This window comes from Scyliorhinus torazame, chromosome 21, assembly GCF_047496885.1.
Source record: "Scyliorhinus torazame isolate Kashiwa2021f chromosome 21, sScyTor2.1, whole genome shotgun sequence".
In the NCBI taxonomy this organism is placed as follows: Eukaryota; Metazoa; Chordata; class Chondrichthyes; order Carcharhiniformes; family Scyliorhinidae; genus Scyliorhinus; species Scyliorhinus torazame.
The window spans coordinates 8,189,964-8,208,930 of NC_092727.1; the positions used below are offsets into that span (position 1 = coordinate 8,189,964).

Here is an 18,967-nt window from a genome sequence, read left to right on the forward strand (position 1 = left end):
TGTTATGGGTCCGGGTTTACAGAATCCCAATGTGTTTCATGGCGTTCAACCGACCCACAACTTTTAATAGATTGTGGTGTGGGAAGCACACGGCATATTCTCCAGGTGTGATACAGCAGGAATGGACAAATGGTTTTTCAAACAAAACAATGTTTATTCTATGAACTCAAGTTAACCTTTTAAAAACAAACATTGAATATTTTAACACCCATTACTTCAAAGATAACCCCAAAAGACTACAGCACTAAATAATCCTTCAAACTGTTCCTTTAAACATCCAAAAGACTTCAAACCTTCAAAAATAAGAACACATTAGGTTACATTCAATATATTTATAGTCTTTGGATTGCAGACATCAACAAACTAGCTCTGTGTTTCTTCCTGCAGCTCACAGCAAAACACACACACACTCCCAGCTGCCTTCTCAAACTGAAACTCAAAAAAGCAGAAGTGAGCTCAGCTCCCCCCACCCTCTGACATCACTTCAGTAATATGATCAGCTCCATTTCTAAAAGGTACATTGCTTAAACATCCATTTCTTAAAGGTACTCTCACATGACAAATGTCAGCATTCCAAGTTATTCCTTTGATGGTAGATCCCGTGTGGATGTCGAGACCTTCTCCATTACTCAAATACACAATTGCAGTTCCACCTGACTTGACCCTCCTCATGTCTCCACAATTCCTTCCTAGCTTGTGCAACTCGCTCTGCTAACTAGTTAGTGATGCTTAGTTGTAGCAAAGGGTAACTTTAAGCATGTGAACATTTATTTTAATTTTGCTGTTGCCTTTCCACATTTTTTGCATTCAAAGTGTTTGCTGTGTGGGATATAATCATTCCCATTCCAATTGTTAAATCTACTCAGAATAACGGATAATCTTCTAACCGGTCGGTGTCAGTCAGCTGTTGGTGTTCGCAAAAATCTGGGGAATTTTGTAAAACAAAACAAAGTTAACGCAGCCAATTTGTCTTGTTGGCTAATTTCCATGGAGTTACAGTATTATTTTAAAGCTGTGAATCTCTGTTCACAAAACTGTTTTTTTACCTTTCTCTCATTTGATTAATGAATGTTCTCTTGCTGCCCAATGCTCTCTGCCTCCTCTACTGCTTTCCCCAGGAGTACGTTACCCTAGATCAGCTTAAGGAGTTGTATGGCAGTTCAACTGGGACCTCTGTTCTAATCCCATTCCACATTAACTCAGCCGCCTCTCCTCTGGCTCTGTCTACTGAAAGCTCTCTCCCCTTGCAGCCTTCCTCCTTCACACTGTTTGCTGCTGAGGTTGGTATGAGGACTCAATGTTAACTTTCTCTCTCTCTCCTCAGCGTAGGGGTTTTTAGTAGGTGGCCAATTGTTAGCAGGTCCGCCCCCGCCGGCCCTTTTTGATCAGAGAGTTTCAATCACAAGGACCCATCTTGCATCGTTATGTTGCTACACAAAATAAGACCTCATGATGTAAGGGGTGATATATTAATAAGGGTAAAGGGCTGGTGAGGTAACAGGTAGCACCAAAGTCAATGGATATATAAATGTCTCACAGCATCTGCCATGGCAGAACACACAGTGGTGGGCCCGGAAAATCCCAGCCGGGAGGTAGGGATAATGGGTCTTTTTCGGTTTGGAAAGCTCTAACTATTGGAGTGCCGCAGGGATCAGTGCTGGCAACTCAGCTATTTACAATCGATATCAGTGACTTGGATCGAAGGATCGAATGTTCGATAGCTGAAGTAGGGAGGTCAGTGGCCAAGAGGGGGTAGAGAGTTTTCAAAGGGATGTAAACAAATTAAGTGAGTGGGTGAAAATGTAGCAGATTGGAATGTAATGTGCGAAAGTGTGAACTCGTCCATGTTGGCTGGGAGAGTAGAAAGTAAATGCTTTAAACGGCGAGAGATTGCAGAACTCGGGGGTGGGGGGGCATCCGGGTGTCCTGCTACATGAATCACTTCCAGGTACAGCAAGTGATTAGGACGTCAAATTGAATGTTGGCCTTTAGTGCAAGAGGAATGGAATATAGAAGTCGGCGGGTGGGATTCTCCGACCCCCCGCCGGGTCGGAGAATCGGCGGGGGCGGCGTGAATCCCAACCCGCCGCCGGCTGCCGAATTCTCCGGCGGCGGTTTTTTGGCGGGGGTGGGGATCACGTCGTGCCGGTCAGGGGCCATTGGGAGTGCCCCCCCCCGGTGATTCTCCGGGCCCCGGTGGGCCGAGCGGCTGCCCGTTTTCGGCCGGTCCCGCCGGCGTGAAATACACAAGGTCCATACCGGCGGGACCTGGCTCTGAGGGCGGCCTGCGGTGTCCTCGGGGGGGGACGGGGGGGGGGTGGGGGCGTGGGGGGATTCGGCCCCGGGGCGAGCCCCCACTGTGGCCTGGCCCGTGATCGGGGCCCACCGATCTGCGGGCGGGCCTGTGCCATGGCGGCACTCTTTCCCTCCGCGCCGGCCGCTGTAATGGTCCGCCATGGCCGGTGCGGAGAAGAAACCCCCTGTGAATGCACAGGGATCGTGCCAGCGGTTCTGCGCATGCGCCAGAACATGCTGGTGCTCCTGCGCATGTGCCAACTCGCGCCGGGCGGCGGAGGCCCTTTGCCGCCCGTTGGCGCGGCGCTAACCACTCCAGCGTCGGCCTAGACCCCGGAAGTGCGGAGGATTCCGCACCTTCCGGGCGGCCCAACGCCGGAGTGGTTCCTGTTTGGCGCTGGTACGGCCTGCCCTCCGGTTGGGGGAGAATCCCAGCCAGCATGTTTTGCTGAAGTTGTACTGGGCCTTGGTCCACATACTGTGCACAGTTTTGGCCTCTCTATTTTGAAAAAGATATACAGGTCGAAGCAGTTGTGAGAAGGTTTACTGGACTCATTCCTGGGATGTAGGGGTTGTCTCATGAAGAGAGTTTGAACAGGCTGGCCCAATACCCATTAGAGTTCAACAGGATGAGAGGTGATCTTACTGATCCTGAGGGGACTTGGCTGGATGGATCCCCAGAGGATGTTTCCTCTTCTGCGAGAGACTAAAATGAAGTCTCCATTTTACAATGGAAATGCGGCGAATTGTCTTGCTCTCAGAGGGCCGTTACTCTGTGGAATTCTCTTTCCCAGAGGGCAGTGGGGGCTGGTCGCTGCTCAGTTGGGTAGATTTTTGATAGATAAGGGAGTCGGGGATTATGGGGGTGCGACAGGAAAGTCGAGTTAAGACCACAACCAGCTCAGCCATGACCTTATCAAATGGCAGATCAGCTTGAAGGGCCAATAGGCCTACTTCTGCTCCTAAGCTCTATGCTCCAAAACCCTAGCGTTCATGCTCCATTTGAACCTTTTCTCATCCCCTGACTTCATCTTATCCCATCAGTACATCCTTCCGTTTCTATTCCCCATCATGTATTTATCTAGCGTTCCATTCAATGCGTCTCTGCTATTTATTCAACTACTCTCTTCTGGTAGCGAATGCCCCATTCTCACCACTCTCTGAGTAAAAAGGGTTTTCCTGAATTCCCTACTGGGTTTATTAATGACTGTGTTATATTAATGCCCCTGGATTTGGGGCGGGATTCTCCGTTGCGAATCCGTCCCGCTATCGCTGTCAGCGAGGATTGAGAATTTGACACTCAGCCAAATCTTCATTCACTGCAGCGGGAGCGAAGAACCCCGCTGGCGTGCAGGGACGGAGAATCGAAGAACCCCGCTGGCTCGCAGGGACGGAGAATCGAAGATCCTCGCTGGCGCGCAGGGACGGGGAATCGAAGAACCTCGCTGGCACGCAGGGACGGAGAATCGAAGAACCCCGCTGGCATGCAGGGACGGAGAATCAAAGAACCTCGCTGGCACGCAGGGATGGAGAATCGAAGAACCTCGCTGGCACGCAGGGACGGAGAATCGAAGAACCTCGCTGGCTCGCAGGGACGGAGAATCGAAGAACCTCGCTAGCACGCAGGGACGGAGAATCGAAGAACCCCGCTGGCACGCAGGGACGGAGAATCGAAGAACCTCGCTAGCACGCAGGGACGGAGAATCGAAGAACCCCGCTGGCACGCAGGGACGGAGAATCGAAGAACCTCGCTAGCACGCAGGGACAGAGAATCGGAGAACCCCGCTGGCTCGCAGGGACGGAGAATCGAAGAACCTCGCTGGCACGCAGGGACGGAGAATCGAAGAACCTCGCTAGCACGCAGGGACGGAGAATCGAAGAACCCCGCTGGCACGCAGGGACGGAGAATCGAAGAACCTCGCTGGCACGCAGGGATGGAGAATCGAAGAACCCCGCTGGCGCGCAGGGACGGAGAATCGAAGAACCTCGCTGGCGCGATGGGACGGAGAATCGAAGATCCTCGCTGGCGCGATGGGACAGAGAATCGAAGAACCCCGCTGGCTCGCAGGGACGGAGAATCGAAGAACCCCGCTGGCGCGCAGGGACGGAGAATCGAAGAACCTCGCTGGCACGCAGGGACGGAGAATCGAAGAACCCCGCTGGCACGCAGGGATGGAGAATTGAAGAACCCCGCTGGCTCGCAGGGACGGAGAATCGAAGAACCTCGCTGGCGCGCAGGGACAGAGAATCGAAGAACCCCGCTGGCGCGCAGGGACGGAGAATCGAAGAACCTCGCTGGCACGCAGGGACGGAGAATCGAAGAACCTCGCTGGCGCGCAGGGACGGAGAATCGAAGAACCCCGCTGGCACGCAGGGACGGAGAATCGAAGATCCTCGCTGGCTCGCAGGGACGGAGAATCGAAGAACCTCGCTGGCACGCAGGGACTGAGAATCAGAGAACCCCGCTGGCACGCAGGGACGGAGAATCGAAGAACCTCGCTGGCACGCAGGGACGGAGAATCGAAGAACCTCGCTGGCGTGCATGGACGGAGAATCGAAGAACCCCGCTGGCGCGCAGGGACAGAGAATCAAAGAACCTCGCTGGCACGCAGGGACGGAGAATCGAAGAACCTCGCTGGCACGCAGGGACGGAGAATCGAAGATCCTCGCTGGCTCGCAGGGACGGAGAATCGAAGAACCCCGCTGGCACGCAGGGACGGAGAATCGAAGAACCTCGCTGGCACGCAGGGACTGAGAATCAGAGAACCCCGCTGGCACGCAGGGACAGAGAATCGAAGAACCTCGCTGGCGCGCAGGGACGGAGAATCGAAGAACCCCGCTGGCGCGCAGGGACGGAGAATCGAAGAACCCCGCTGGCGCGCAGGGACGGAGAATCGAAGAACCCCGCTGGCGCGCAGGGACGGAGAATCGAAGAACCCCGCTGGTGCGCAGGGACGGAGAATCGAAGAACCTCGCTGGCGCGCAGGGACGGAGAATCGAAGAACCTCGCTGGCGCGCAGGGATGGAGAATCGGAGTATTGGCCGCCTTGCACAAGTGGAAACATCTCTACATTTTAAAAAATTCATTCTTGGGGACCTGGGCATCACTGGCTGTGCCAATGTTTATTGCCCATCCCTAATTGAACTTCAGAAGCTGGAACCGCTGCAGCCCATGCGGTGTAGGTACACCCGCAGTGCTGTCAGGGTGGGAGTTCCATGATTTGGAACGGCCGATATATTTGCAAGTCACAATAGTGAGGCGCTTGGAAAGGAACTTCTAGGTGGTGGTGTTCCCATGTGTCTGCTGCCCTTGTCCTTCTAGATGGGGGCAGTGTGGGTTTGGAAGGTGCTGCCTAAGGAGCTTTGGCAAGTTCCTGCAGTGCATCTTATAGATGGGACATACGGCTGCCACTGTGCGTTAATGATGGAGCGAGTGAATATTGGTGGATGGGGTGCCAATCAAGCGGGCTGCTTTGCCCGGGACGGTGTTGGAGCTGCACTCATCCTGGCAAACCTTTTCATAATTTTTAAGGCCTGGACAGGCTAGCCCTCAGGCTTCTCTTTTCTTTCGAAAAAAGGCCCAGCTGTTTTGTCTTTCATTCTCTTTGTGCAAATCAAATTCTCACCGGCAACTCTGGCAAACGCCGTGGGCAGATTGGTTTTATGTTGTGGCACTATGTAATGAAGCATCTCCGAGTAGATCGTGTAGCAAATTCTGGGCAACGTAATGGAGGGAGGGACTTTGATGGCATCTACAAACAGAGAGGTTTTGAAGAGTGCTGAATTTTTTTATTCATGCATGGGTTGCAAGGGTTACTGGCAAGGCCAACATTTATTGTCCATCCCTAATTGCCCTTGAGAAGGTGGTGGTGAGCCGACTTTTTAACCCATTACAGTCCGTATGATGAAACTCCTCCCACAGTGCTGAGAAGGAGGGAGTCCTACAGCTATAGGAGCATCACTCCTTCATCGGGTGACTCACCTGATGAAGGAGCTACACGCCGAAAGCTAGTGATTCCAAATAAGCCTGTTGGACTTTAACCTGGTGTTGGAAGACTTCTTACTCTATTCAATAGGACGATGGCTCATCCTGTTCTTCGGCCTCAGATTGTAGACCCTACTTGATCGCCACATCCCACGATTCCCATAGAGTCCAAACGACTGTTGACCGTGGCCAGCACCCCAGGATTCTCAGGTTAAGGGCTTTACCATTTAGGACTGGGGTGAGGAGAACTTCCGTCTCTGAGAGGATTGGAAATCTTTGGAACTCTCTCGCCTCAGGGGTCTGTGGGTGCTGAGTGAATGTTGAAGAACGAGACCGATAGAGTTTTGGACACTGATGGGGATTGGGGGATATGGGGGGTAAGGCAGGAAAGTGGAGTTGAGGTTGGGAATCAGCCAAGTTCTCACTGAATGATGGAGCAGGTTTGAGGGGCAGGATGGGCTACCCCTGCCCCTATTTGCTATGATTGCCCTTGGAGTCTCCAAGGATTGAAAACTAATCTTCAGGATACTACTGCAAGCAAATCACAGGAGAAAAAAATCTAGTGGGCATTAAAGGAAATGGTTATATTTCATTTTCCTTTCAACATTAATTTATATGTTTGCTAGCAAAGTCTGGTTCACTAACGGATCCAAATGTGTAACAAACAGCCTGTTCCCTTTCCAATGATATGGAGATGCCGGCATTGGACTGGGGTGAGCACAAGGCCCAGTACAACACCAGATTAAAGTCCAACAGGTTTGTTTGGAATCATGAGCTTTCGGAGCGTAGTGACTCACCTGATGAAGGAGCTACGCTCCGGAAGCTAGTGATTCCAAATTAACCTGTCGGTCTTTAACCTTTTGTTGTAAGACCTCTTACCGTGTCCTTTCCAATGGGCTGTGAGAAGACACTGTTCCTGGAGTGTGGGGGTTGGGCATATCGAGCCAGGAGGTCATGCGAGGAAATGTCCAGGAGTAGGCCCAACCTTGCCGCTGAACTGTTTGTGATGAAAGGGTTGAATATGGTTTGAGTTTTTGCGCGCCTGTTAAAAGCTTTTCTCTTTCACAACATTGTTGCCTTTGCGGTTTAGAATGATCCTGAAATACAACCTGTAAATCTTTGAAAAGGTGTTTTCAAGAATTGTTGCTTTTCTTTTAATTAAGTATCCATTTCTTTCATTAATTTCTTTGTGCTTGGTTTCTCCTCTCCCCGTGTGTGTCAACCTGTCTTTCCCATGGATCCTCTTTTCTCTCTCATTTGATCTGTCCCAATCTCTCCCTTCTATCTACCTCCTTGCCCATTTTCTCTGCCTCCAAATCTCTCTCTCTCTCTTTCTCTCTCCCTTTCCCCCCCCCTCCTCCTCCCCCTCCCCCCATGACGTGTAGCCGCCTACCAGCAGGCTGCTGACCTCTACCTTGGAGCTGGAGAGATGGTACCAAGAAATAATGGCTAACTTTGAGGCCTCACCCTCTTCACCTCCAATTTCCTCTTCTCCTCCTCCTCTCCCAGCTAAAGCTCACTCTTCACGAAGATTCACTCAGGTAAATTTCATTCCTCTTTGCACTCTCCGCTTTTAATCTCGACAGACCAGGGTTTTTTTTTAAAAAAGAGAATGAATGATGTGGGGTTAGGGACTGATGAAGCTACAGCATTGAGAACAAGAGGAGGCCTTTCAGCCCCGCAAGCCTGTGCTGTCATTCTGTTAGATTGTGAGTGATCAGCACATCAACTCCGTTTCCTTGTTTTTAGCCCATATTCTTTCACACCCTCAGGTCTCCTCTTGACAGCTTCTGTTAAGCCCCCCAGAATCTGCCGTCTCTTGAGGGCTCGATTTTTCTCTGCCTTTTCTGCGAACAAAGAAATAGTGGAATTTTCACCTTGAAGTTATTTCTTGTGATAGGCGTGACTGGAGGTTTACCACCTGTTTTGACGTTTTTCTTGACTGTTGTTATTTTAACAGAAACATTTGCTTAGTTCATGTGCCTATTCAGAGCAGAAAGGATTTAGGAATAGATCCAATGGCAGTTGTCAAATTCCTGAAGGGTTTTGACAGAGAGTATGTAAGGAGCAATTGTTTCCACCAGTAGGACTTTAGGTGATTAGCAGGAAAATCCAGGGGGAGGTGAGGAGACTAGTGTGGTGCTCTGATCTGGGCCATGTTGCCTGAAAGGGTGGGGGGAAGCAGATTCGATAAGAACTTTCAAAAGGAACCTAGATAAATAATGAAAGGGAAAATAATTGCAGGGCTGTGGGCAAAGGGCAGGGAGGTGGGGTTAATTGTGTAGCTCTTCCAAAGAACCAACACGTACGATGGGCCGAATGGCCTGGCCTGTATGCTTATAGATTAATGTCTCTTTCAAAATAGACACAAAATGTCCTGGTAAGATGCCAAATGTTTGTACATTTGTTTGCAAACTAACGTTTCAACATTCATCATCAGACAGCACGGTAGCACAGTGGTTAGCACTGTTGCGTCACAGATCCAAGGTCCCGGATTCGATTCTTGGCTTGGTTCACGGAATCTGCACGTTCTCCCCATGTCTGTGTGGGTTTCCTCCGGGTGTGCCAGTTTGCTCCCACACTCCCAAGGTGTGGGTTAGCCACGCTAAATTGCCCTTAGTGTCCAAAAAGGTTAGATGGGGTTACTGGGTTACGGGAATAGGATGGAGGTGTGGGCTTGGGTAGGGAGCCCTTTTCAAGGGCCAGTGCAGACTCGATGGGCTGAATGGCTTCCATCTACACTGTAAGTTCGACTTGATGGGCTGAATGGCTTCCATCTACACTGTAAATTCTATGATCCAACTTTGTACCTGTCCCAGAGTCTGTAGTCGATGTGTCCACACTGGGCGCCCAGGTAACGCTGTTTATTTGCACAATTTAATTCATGAGATTGTGCATCGTCTCAGTTGGGTCACCGATTATTCCAGGCAGCTCTCCCCCCGCAACACTCGGTCAACTGAATGGGCAATCCTGTCATCGATGTCCACTCCGAGGCACTCCGGCTCCAGGGGTGGAGGGACAACTGTGGGGAGACACACTTGTTGCCCCAGATATGGATTTGGTGCTGGCGATTTGTTGAGTTGAGTTTCCCTATTGGCTGTCCTGTCTGAAGGGAAGGCGCTTACCACCAAGAATGTAATGGAAAATACCAACACTTAATTTGAAAAGGAAAGGAGGAGCAAATTCTTCCTCTCAACAATCCTACCTTCTCCTTTTTATGTTATCTGATAACTAGGGGGAACGATACACTCCCAGGCTAGAGATGGGAACATAGAACACACAGTGCAGAAGGAGGCCATTCAGCCCATCGAGTCTGCACCGACCCAGTTAAGCCCTCACTTCCACCCTATCCCCGTAACCCAACAACCCCTCCTAACCTTTTTGGTCACTGAGGGCAATTTGTCATGGCCAATCCACCTAACCTGCACGTGTTTGGACTGTGGGAGGAAACCGGAGCACCCGGAGGAAACCCACGCACACACGGGGATAACATGCAGACTCCGCACAGACAGTGACCCAGCTGACAGCACAGATCAGGGATTGAACCTTCTCTATCATATAGTTCAGCTGCTTATTAAATAACCAATTGGAGCTGTCAGCCACTGATTTATGTAATTACTTATTGAGCATAATAGTTCAATTTTTTTTTTTAAAGGTTGCAATACAGGAGTGCTGAATGGAGTTCAAGAAGCAGTTTCTGAATTTAAGGAACCACAAAACCTAAGCTCACAGAATGTATTTTCTTAAAATCTCTCACATCTATAGGAACAAACCATCTACATTTACGAAGAAAGGGTGATAGGGGAAATCTGAGTCATTCTCCCTGAAGAATATGGAGAAAACTGATGGGTGAAAGGGGGGATATTAAAAATAATATTTTTCAGGGATCAGGGAGACAAGGACAGTATTCAGTGGAGAGTTCCCATCCAAACAGAAGCAATGAGGGTCTATCAGCTTAACTTGCCTTTCCCCCTGTGTTCCTGCCTCAGGTTTACCGATGCAAGTTGGAGAATGATGGATGCGGCACGCTGCCCCGGATAAAGACGGGATCTGCCCCCTCCTCACCATTCACTGCTTCAACCCTGGGACGCAACCTCACTTCCAAGGTAATAGGAGTCCGGAAACAGCTGAGAATCTGGAGGGTGTCCCTCAGGCTGCTCGGTTGTCCCTCAGTCAGGGAGGGTTGTCCCTCAGTCAGGGAGGGTTGTCCCTCAGTCAGGGAGGGTTGTCCCTCAGTCAGGGAGGGTTGTGTGTCTTGTACCTCAATATTGAGTTGTGAGTCGATAGCAAGGATCTCCATTCTGCCGTCTAAGAGGAGTTTCCCTGGTCAACACTCCCGTCTCAACCAACATCATCAGAAACATCTCTTTTCTATCTGTGGGATGTTGCCGTGTCCACAATGGTGACTGCACGACTAAATAACAAGTCTATCTGGTTTTAGTAATGTTTGTTGAGGGATAGTTATTGGCCATGGACAGTTTTCGTTTCTCCAAGATGGTAGACAGAGTCTCCGTTTAGGGTCTCGTCCGAAAGATGGCGCTCTGACCTTGCAGTATTCCCTCAGTACAGCCATGGGGTCATCAGCCTGGACTTGTTCTCAAATCCCTGGAGTGTGGAGTGACTTAATGCTCCATCCCCACCTTGCAGTGTCTGCATTTGGAGACACCCTACCCACGGCCTGTTGCCATGGTGATAAGCAGGTTGACAGGCACGGCTGACGAGCGCCAAAAAAACCCAACTCAACGGTTCAAATATACCCGGGAATGATATGGACGGTAACAGCACCGACCCCATCAACATTGGAATTGGTGACCGAATTGGGGCAGCTTGATAACCGATGTTTGATAATCGATCTATTTTTCTTTCCACCTTATATTCACTTTGCAGAGTTTTGCGCTGGCGCAGAATGGCACTGGCAGTTTGCCAAGGAATCTGGCTACTACTTTGCAAGACATCGAAGTGAAACGACAGCTGGCATTGCAGCAGAAAGGTGAGCGTTGGGGGGGGAATGTTGACCGGGTGAGGTATACGGTGAGACCTGATTGCACGTTGCAACATAGAATCTAATAGCACAGCAGGAGGCCCAGTGTACCAGTGTGGTACCTTCAAATGATTTGTGCAATTAGTGTTGCTCTCATTAATTCTTCCTGGATTGTCCCACAAATGTTTAATTTTCAGGCATTTATCCAATTCACATTTGAAAGTTATCCTGAATCTGCTTCCACTGCCCAATGAGGCAGCTCATTCCAGATCACAACAACACGCGATGCTCATCTCTGCCCATCTCTGCCCATCTCTGCTCAGCTCCCGTCTGCTTCTCTTTAAATTTGTCTCCTCTAGTTACTGACCCTCTGGTTACTGACCCTCTGGTTACTGACCCTCTGGTTACCGACCCTCTGGTTACTGATCCTCTGGTTACTGACCCTCTGGTTACCGACCCTCTGGTTACCGACCCTCTGGTTACTGACCCTCTGGTTACTGACCCTCTGGTTACCGACCCTCTGGTTACTTTTTGTTAAAATATTTTTTATTCTCCTCCTTTTTCACATTTTCTCCCACATTTACACCCATCAACAATAAACAATAATCAGCAAGATATGTCAGTCCCCATAGTAACAACGATCCCATCTACCCACCAACCCCCAAACCTCAGCCGCATGATTACATAAACAAATGACAAAAAGGAATCAGGGATTACCCATAGTCACCCTTAATCTACACAGCCCCCCCCCCAAACTAATGTTCTATGTTATCCAGTTCTTGAAAGTGCATAATAAATAGTGCCCATGACTTGTAGAACCCCTCCGAGCTTCCCCTCGGTTCGAATTAACCTTCTCAAGGGTCAAGTATTCCAACAGGTCCCCCCGCCACGCCAGGGCACTGGGTGGAGAGGCTGCTCTCCATCCCAGCAGGATCCGCCTTCGGGCGATCAACGAGGCGAAGGCTATGATATCTGCCTCCGCTCCCGTTTCCAACCCTGGCTGGTCCGACACCCCGAATATGGCCTCCTGGGGACCCGGGTCCAGTTTCACACGCACCACCTTGGAAATTACCCTAAACACCTCCTTCCAGTACTCCCCTAGCTTTGGACAGGACCAAAACATATGAGCGTGATTCGCGCCCCCCCCCACCCCCGCAACGCTCACACACATCCTCTACTCCTTCAAAAAATCGGCTCATCCTCGCCCTCGTGAGGTGTGCTCTATATACCACCTTCAGCTGTATCAGCCCCAACCTCGCACATGAGGTGGAGGCATTCACTCTCCGGAGCACCTCACACCAGAACCCCTCCTCCATATCCTCTCCCAACTCTTCCTCCCACTTTGCTTTGATCCCTTCCAGTGGTGCCTTATCCTCTTCCAAAATAGCTCCGTAAACCGCCGACACTATCCCCTTCTCCAGTCCCCCCGTCGTCAGCACCTCCTCCAGCAATGTGGAGGCCGGTTCCTCTGGGAAGCTCTGTATCTCCTTCCTGGCAAAATCCCAAACCTGCATGTACCTAAACCCTTCTCCCTGCTCCAGCCCATACTTCGCTTCCAGCTCCCTCAATCTGGTTACTGACCCTCTGGTTAACGACTCTCTGGTTACCGACCCTCTGGTTACTGACTCTCTGGCTCTGGTTACTGACCCTCTGGTTACTGACCCTCTGATTACCAACCTTCTGGTTACCGACCCTCCGGTTACCGACCCTCTGGTTACTGACCCTCTGGTTACCGACCCTCCGGTTACCGACCCTCTGGTTACTGACCCTCTGGTTACTGACCCTCTGGTTAGCGACCCACTGGTTACCGACCCTCTGGTTACTGACCCTCTGGTTACCGACCCTCTGGTTACTGACCCTCTGGTTACCGACCCTCCGGTTACCGACCCTCTGGTTACTGACCCTCTGGTTACCGACCCTCTGGTTACCGACCCTCCGGTTACCGACCCTCTGGTTAGCGACCCACTGGTTACCGACCCTCTGGTTACCGACCCTCTGGTTACCGACCCTCTGGTTACTGACCCTCTGGTTACCGACCCTCTGGTTACCGACCCTCTGGTTAGCGACCCACTGGTTACTGACCCTCTGGTTACTGACCTTCTGGTTACCGACCTTCTTGTAATTGATCCTCTTGTCAGTGGAAACAGTTTATCTTCATTTAAGCTGCTTTATCTGAGTCGTTTACGGTGCGGTGGGTGGTTATGGTGCAGTGAGTGGTTACGGTGAGCTGGGTGGTTACGGTGAACTGGGTGGTTACGGTGTAGTGGGTGGTTATGGCGCGGTGGGTGGTTACGGTGCAGTGGGTGGTTACGGTGCAGTGGGTGGTTACGGCGCGGTGGGTGGTTACGGCGCGGTGGGTGGTTACGGTGCAGTGGGGGTTACGGTGTGCTGGGTGGTTATGGTGCGGTGGGTGGTTATGGTGCGGTGGGTGGTTATGGCACGGTGGGTGGTTACGGCGCGGTGGGTGGTTACGGCGCGGTGGGTGGTTATGGTGCGGTGGGTGGTTACGGCGCGGTGGGTGGTTACGGAGCAGTGGGTGGTTACGGTGTGCTGGGTGGTTACGGTGCGGTGGGTGGTTACGGTGCGGTGGGTGGTTACGGTGCGGTGGGTGGTTACGGTGCGGTGGGGGTTACGGTGTGCTGGGTGGTTACGGAGCAGTGGGTGGTTACGGTGTGCTGGGTGGTTATGGTGCGGTGGGTGGTTACGGCGCGGTGGGTGGTTACGGAGCAGTGGGTGGTTACGGCGCGGTGGGTGGTTACGGAGCAGTGGGTGGTTACGGTGTGCTGGGTGGTTATGGCACGGTGGGTGGTTACGGTGTGCTGGGTGGTTACGGCGCGGTGGGTGGTTACAGCGCGGTGGGTGGTTACGGTGTGCTGGGTGGTTACGGCGCGGTGGGTGGTTATGGCGCGGTGGGTGGCTATGGCGCGGTGGGTGGTTACGGCGCGGTGGGTGGTTACGGCGCGGTGGGTGGTTACGGTGCGGTGGGTGGTTACGACGCGGTGGGTGGTTACGGCGCGGTGGGTGGTTACGGCGCGGTGGGTGGTTACGGCGCGGTTGGTGGTTACGGTGTGCTGGGTGGTTACCGTGCGGTGGGTGGTTACGGCGCGGTGGGTGGTTACGGCGCGGTGGGTGGTTACGGCGCGGTGGGTGGTTACGGTGTGCTGGGTGGTTACCGTGCGGTGGGTGGTTACGGCGCGGTGGGTGGTTACCGTGCGGTGGGTGGTTACGGCGCGGTGGGTGGTTACGGCGCGGTGGGTGGTTACGGTGTGCTGGGTGGTTACCGTGCGGTGGGTGGTTACGGCGCGGTGGGTGGTTACGGTGCAGTGGGTGGTTACGGCGCGGTGGGTGGTTACGGCGCGGTAGGTGGTTACGGCGCGGTGGGTGGTATGGGTGTGGTAGTGGTTACATGGCGGTGGGTGGTTTGCGGTGTGGTAGTAGTTACGGTGCAATATGCGGTTACGGTGCAATGGGTGGTCGCAGTGCAGTGGGTGGTTACGGTACAACTGTTACCGTGCAGTGGATGGTCACGGTGCAGTGGGTGGTTACGGTACAACGGTTACCGTGCAGTGGATGGTCGCGGTGCAGTGGGTGGTTACATGTGGCCTCTCTGGTCTCCGATTCAGAAGGCTGTGGGTTCAGGCCCATTCCGGAGACTCGAGCCTGATGTCTAGGCTGACATGGAGGAATGAACTGACGACAATCACCTTCCCCAGGCACCAGAGCGAGCAAGAAACACTGAGTGCGTGCTCACTGCGGAGTTTGTGACCGATGGTGGGAGCTGTACAGCTGGGTTGGGCGCGTGTAACTTCTCATAACTCAGCAACAATAAGACACGCTCAACACATCTTAGTTGTAACGGGACCAGAACTCCAAACTCCTTTGAGGATGATTCCTCATCCTGACGGACCTGCTGTACTGGAATTGAAAGGTCCATTGTTGGAATTTTGATGGACGCTGCTACTCTTGGTGATAACTATACAATAACACCTCTCCAAGTTGTAAAAACATTTTTCCATGTCTCTGGCTAAAAGAAACACTCACTGGTATTTCTTCCCTGTTTTTTCCTTCCTTCCTTGCTGTGTCTTTCCTTTCTGAATGGCACGTGGCTCCCAACTTCTGGCTCGACCTTTCACACTCCCCTCTCCTTCCTGATGCTCTGCAGAATCAATAGGGATTTGCAAAACAGATCACAGCAGAGGTAGGAATTCTGATTAGAATTGTAATGAAGCAGTGCCTAGTTTTACATTCTAGATGAGAGCCAGTGTTTACTGGGATTTTGGGGTACATGTTGCAATTTTCCTGTGGCGTCGAGTGAGAACAAACTTTGTATCCCGATCTCAGCTCTGTGGCATCACGGTGGTTAGCACCGCTGCCTCACAGTGCCAGGGACCTGGCTTCGATTCCGGGTGATTATCTGTGTGGAGTTTGCACATTCTCCCGGTGTCTGCGTGGGTTTCCTCCGGATTTTCCGGTTTCCCCTCACTGTACAAAGAAGTGCAGGTTAGGTGAATTGGCCACGCTAAATTGCTCTTGAGTTTCCAAGGATTTTTTTTTCCACTTGAGGAAACCCACGCCAGACACGGGGAGAATGCGCAACTCCACACGGACAGTGACCCGGGGCCAGGATCAAACCCGGGTCCTTGGCACCATGAGGCAGCAGCGATAACCACTGTGCCACCCTGCCACCCTTGAGTGTGTAAGGATGTGCGGTTAGGTTGGGGTTACGGGGGTAGGGAGGGGGAGTGGGCCTAGATAGGGTGCTCTTATCGAGGGTTGGTGCAGACTCGAGGGGCCGAATGGCCTCCTTCTACGCTATAGGAATTCTATGGTTCTATTCTATTTGAAACTTTTTATTGGTATTTAGCATCAGGAGCCAGAATCACTGGATTTACCCCTTCATTTCCTGATCACAATTTTCAAATTCTCTTCTCCGTTTCCAAATCCCTCTGGGGTCTTGCCCTCTCCCTATCCCCGTAACCTCCTCCAGCCTATAACCCTCCAAAATATCTCTGCTCGTCCAATTCTGTCCTCTTGCTCTTCCCCGATTGGCTGCCTGGTCTGTAAGCTCTGGAATTCCCTCTGTAAACCTCTCTGCCAATCACTTCTCCTTTAAGAAGTTCCCTAAAACTGACCGCTTTGATCAAGTCTTGATCACTGTTCCAATACCTCATTATGTGGTCCGCTGTCACATTATGTTTGATAATCACAGCTGTGAAGCACCTTGGAATGTTTTCTTATGTTAAGGTGCTATAAAAGTGCAATTTATAGTCTGGAGAATTTGGTACAACAGGGAGATTTGCCAGCTTAGGTTGGGAGAAGGCCATTCAGCCCCTCGAGCCTGTTCCACCACATTCTGCATCTTAACTCCATCTACCTGCTCTGGTTCCATTGCTTCAACCCGTGTATGTAAATTATTTTCAAAGGTCACCAGGTGATTGAAGAACAAAGGCGCCGATTGGCCGAGCTGAAGCAGAAGGCTGCAGTCGAGGCCCAGTCTCAGTGGGAGGCGTTGCGTGGTCAGCACCCGCCAATGTTTGGCCACCACGGCCAGCCTTATGCCCTGAGTGGGCAGCACCAGCCTGAACTCATCCACCACAGCATCCTCCACCACCAACCCCAGCCTCCCTCCAGCCAGCATGGCATCGACATGGACCACGCCTTCGACACGCTCAGCCTGGAGAGTTCGGACAGTTTGGAGACCAGCGTTTCCACGGGAAACTCTGCCTGTTCACCCGACAACATGTCCAGGTAAGAGAGGGAGACCTGGTTGGCCAATTTGTCTGGGGTTAGTGCAGCAGACAGGGAGGAACTATTTCCTCGTTGGTGGGTGGGTGGGGGGTGGGGGGGGGGGGGGGGGGGGGGGGTCGAGAACATGAGAGGAATAACTTTCCAGATGACTTCTTCACACAAAGGTTAGTGGAATTCTGGAACTCTCTTATGTCAACAAACTGTTTCAGCTCATTACTTTAAACTTTAATTGTAGCGTTTCTTCATTCAAACATGCAAATTAGGAGCAGGAATCGGCCACTCAACCCCTCGAGCCTTCGCTACCATTTACGTAGATCATGGCTGACCTGTTTGTAACCTCACCCCCCTCACTCCTGCGACCTCCGATAACCTTTCAGCATTCCCCTCCCCCCTTTCAGCCTGACTGGTCGTGAAGACAGATTGAGGCTATCACTCCACAAATGACCCCCCCTCCTTTCCCCATCCACCAGCCGTCCAATCAGCTGGTGATTAACTCAAGGCAGGATTTCCAGTCAGAAGTTTGTGTGTTTAAACCCAACATCCTTCAATGGGATGCGAGCATTGCTGGCCAGGCCAGCATTTATTACCCACCCCTAATTACCCTTGAGAAGGTGGTGGTGAGCCACATTCTTGAACCGCTACAGCCCCTGTACTGTAGGTACTCCCACAGTGCTGTTAGCGAGGGAATTCCAGGATTTTGACCAAAGGATAGTAAAGGTATAACAATATATTTCCAAGTCAGGATGGAGTGTAGTTTGGAGGGAAATTGCAGGTGATGATGTTCCCATGTGTCCACTGCATTTGCCTTCTAGATGGTAGAGGTTGTGGATTTAGAACATAGAACATAGAACATTACAGCGCAGTACAGGCCCTTCGGCCCTCGATGTTGCGCCGACCTGTGAAACCACTCTAAAGCCCATCTACACTATTCCCTTATCGTCCATATGTCTATCCAATGACCATTTGAATGCCCTTAGTGTTGGCGAGTCCACTACTGTTGCAGGCAGGGCATTCCACACCCTTACTACTCTCTGAGTAAAGAACCTACCTCTGACATCTGTCCTATATCTATCTCCCCTCAATTTAAAGCTATGTCCCCTCGTGCTAGACTTCACCATCCGAGGAAAAAGGCTCTCACTGTCCACCCTATCTAATCCTCTGATCATCTTGTATGCCTCAATTAAGTCACCTCTTAACCTTCTTCTCTCTAATGAAAACAGCCTCAAGTCCCTCAGCCTTCCCTCATAAGATCTTCCCTCCATACCAGGCAACATTCTGGTAAATCTCCTCTGCACCCTTTCCAATGCTTCCACATCCTTCCTATAATGCGGCGACCAGAATTGCACGCAATACTCCAAATGCGGCCACACCAGAGTTTTGTACAGCTGCAACATGACCTCATGGCTCCGAAACTCAATCCCTCTACCAATAGAAGCTAACACACCGTACGCCTTCTTAACAACCCTCTCAACCTGGGTGGCAACTTTCAGGGATCTATGTACATGGACACCGAGATCTCTCTGCTCATCCACACTGCCAAGAATCTTACCATTAGCCCAGTACTCTGTATTCCTGTTACTCTTTCCAAAATGAATCACCTCACACTTTTCTGCATTAAACTCCATTTGCCACCTCTCAGCCCAGCGCTGTAGCTTATCTATGTCCCTCTGTAACTTGTAACATCCTTCCGCACTGTCCACAACTCCATCGACTTTAGTGTCATCTGCAAATTTACTCACCCATCCTTCTACGCCCTCCTCCAGGTCATTTATAAAAATGACAAACAGCAGTGGCCCCAAAACAGATCCTTGTGGTACACCACTAGTAACTGGACTCCAGTCTGAACATTTCCCATCAACCATCACCCTCTGTCTTCTTCCAGCTAGCCAATTTCTGATCCAAACCGCTAAATCACCCTGAATCCCATGCCTCCGTATTTTTTGCAATAGCCTACCGTG

General features: G+C 51.3%; 1 protein-coding gene across 27 annotated transcripts in view; it reads left to right on the forward strand.

Annotated features, from left to right (window-relative positions):
* Positions 1–18,967, forward strand: part of phldb1b (pleckstrin homology-like domain, family B, member 1b) — a 405,781-nt gene that overhangs the window by 348,952 nt on the left and 37,862 nt on the right. For 14 of the 27 annotated variants that reach the window (XM_072486416.1, XM_072486401.1, XM_072486409.1 and 11 more), the window contains 6 exons: positions 1,119–1,280; positions 7,666–7,821; positions 10,270–10,386; positions 11,168–11,270; positions 15,424–15,459; positions 16,685–17,009. In XM_072486416.1, coding sequence (XP_072342517.1) covers positions 1,119–1,280; positions 7,666–7,821; positions 10,270–10,386; positions 11,168–11,270; positions 15,424–15,459; positions 16,685–17,009 — 899 coding nt within the window. The remainder of the gene's footprint in view (positions 1–1,118; positions 1,281–7,665; positions 7,822–10,269; positions 10,387–11,167; positions 11,271–15,423; positions 15,460–16,684; positions 17,010–18,967) is intronic. The other 13 variants (XM_072486426.1, XM_072486405.1, XM_072486407.1 and 10 more) reach the window with 4 other exon arrangements.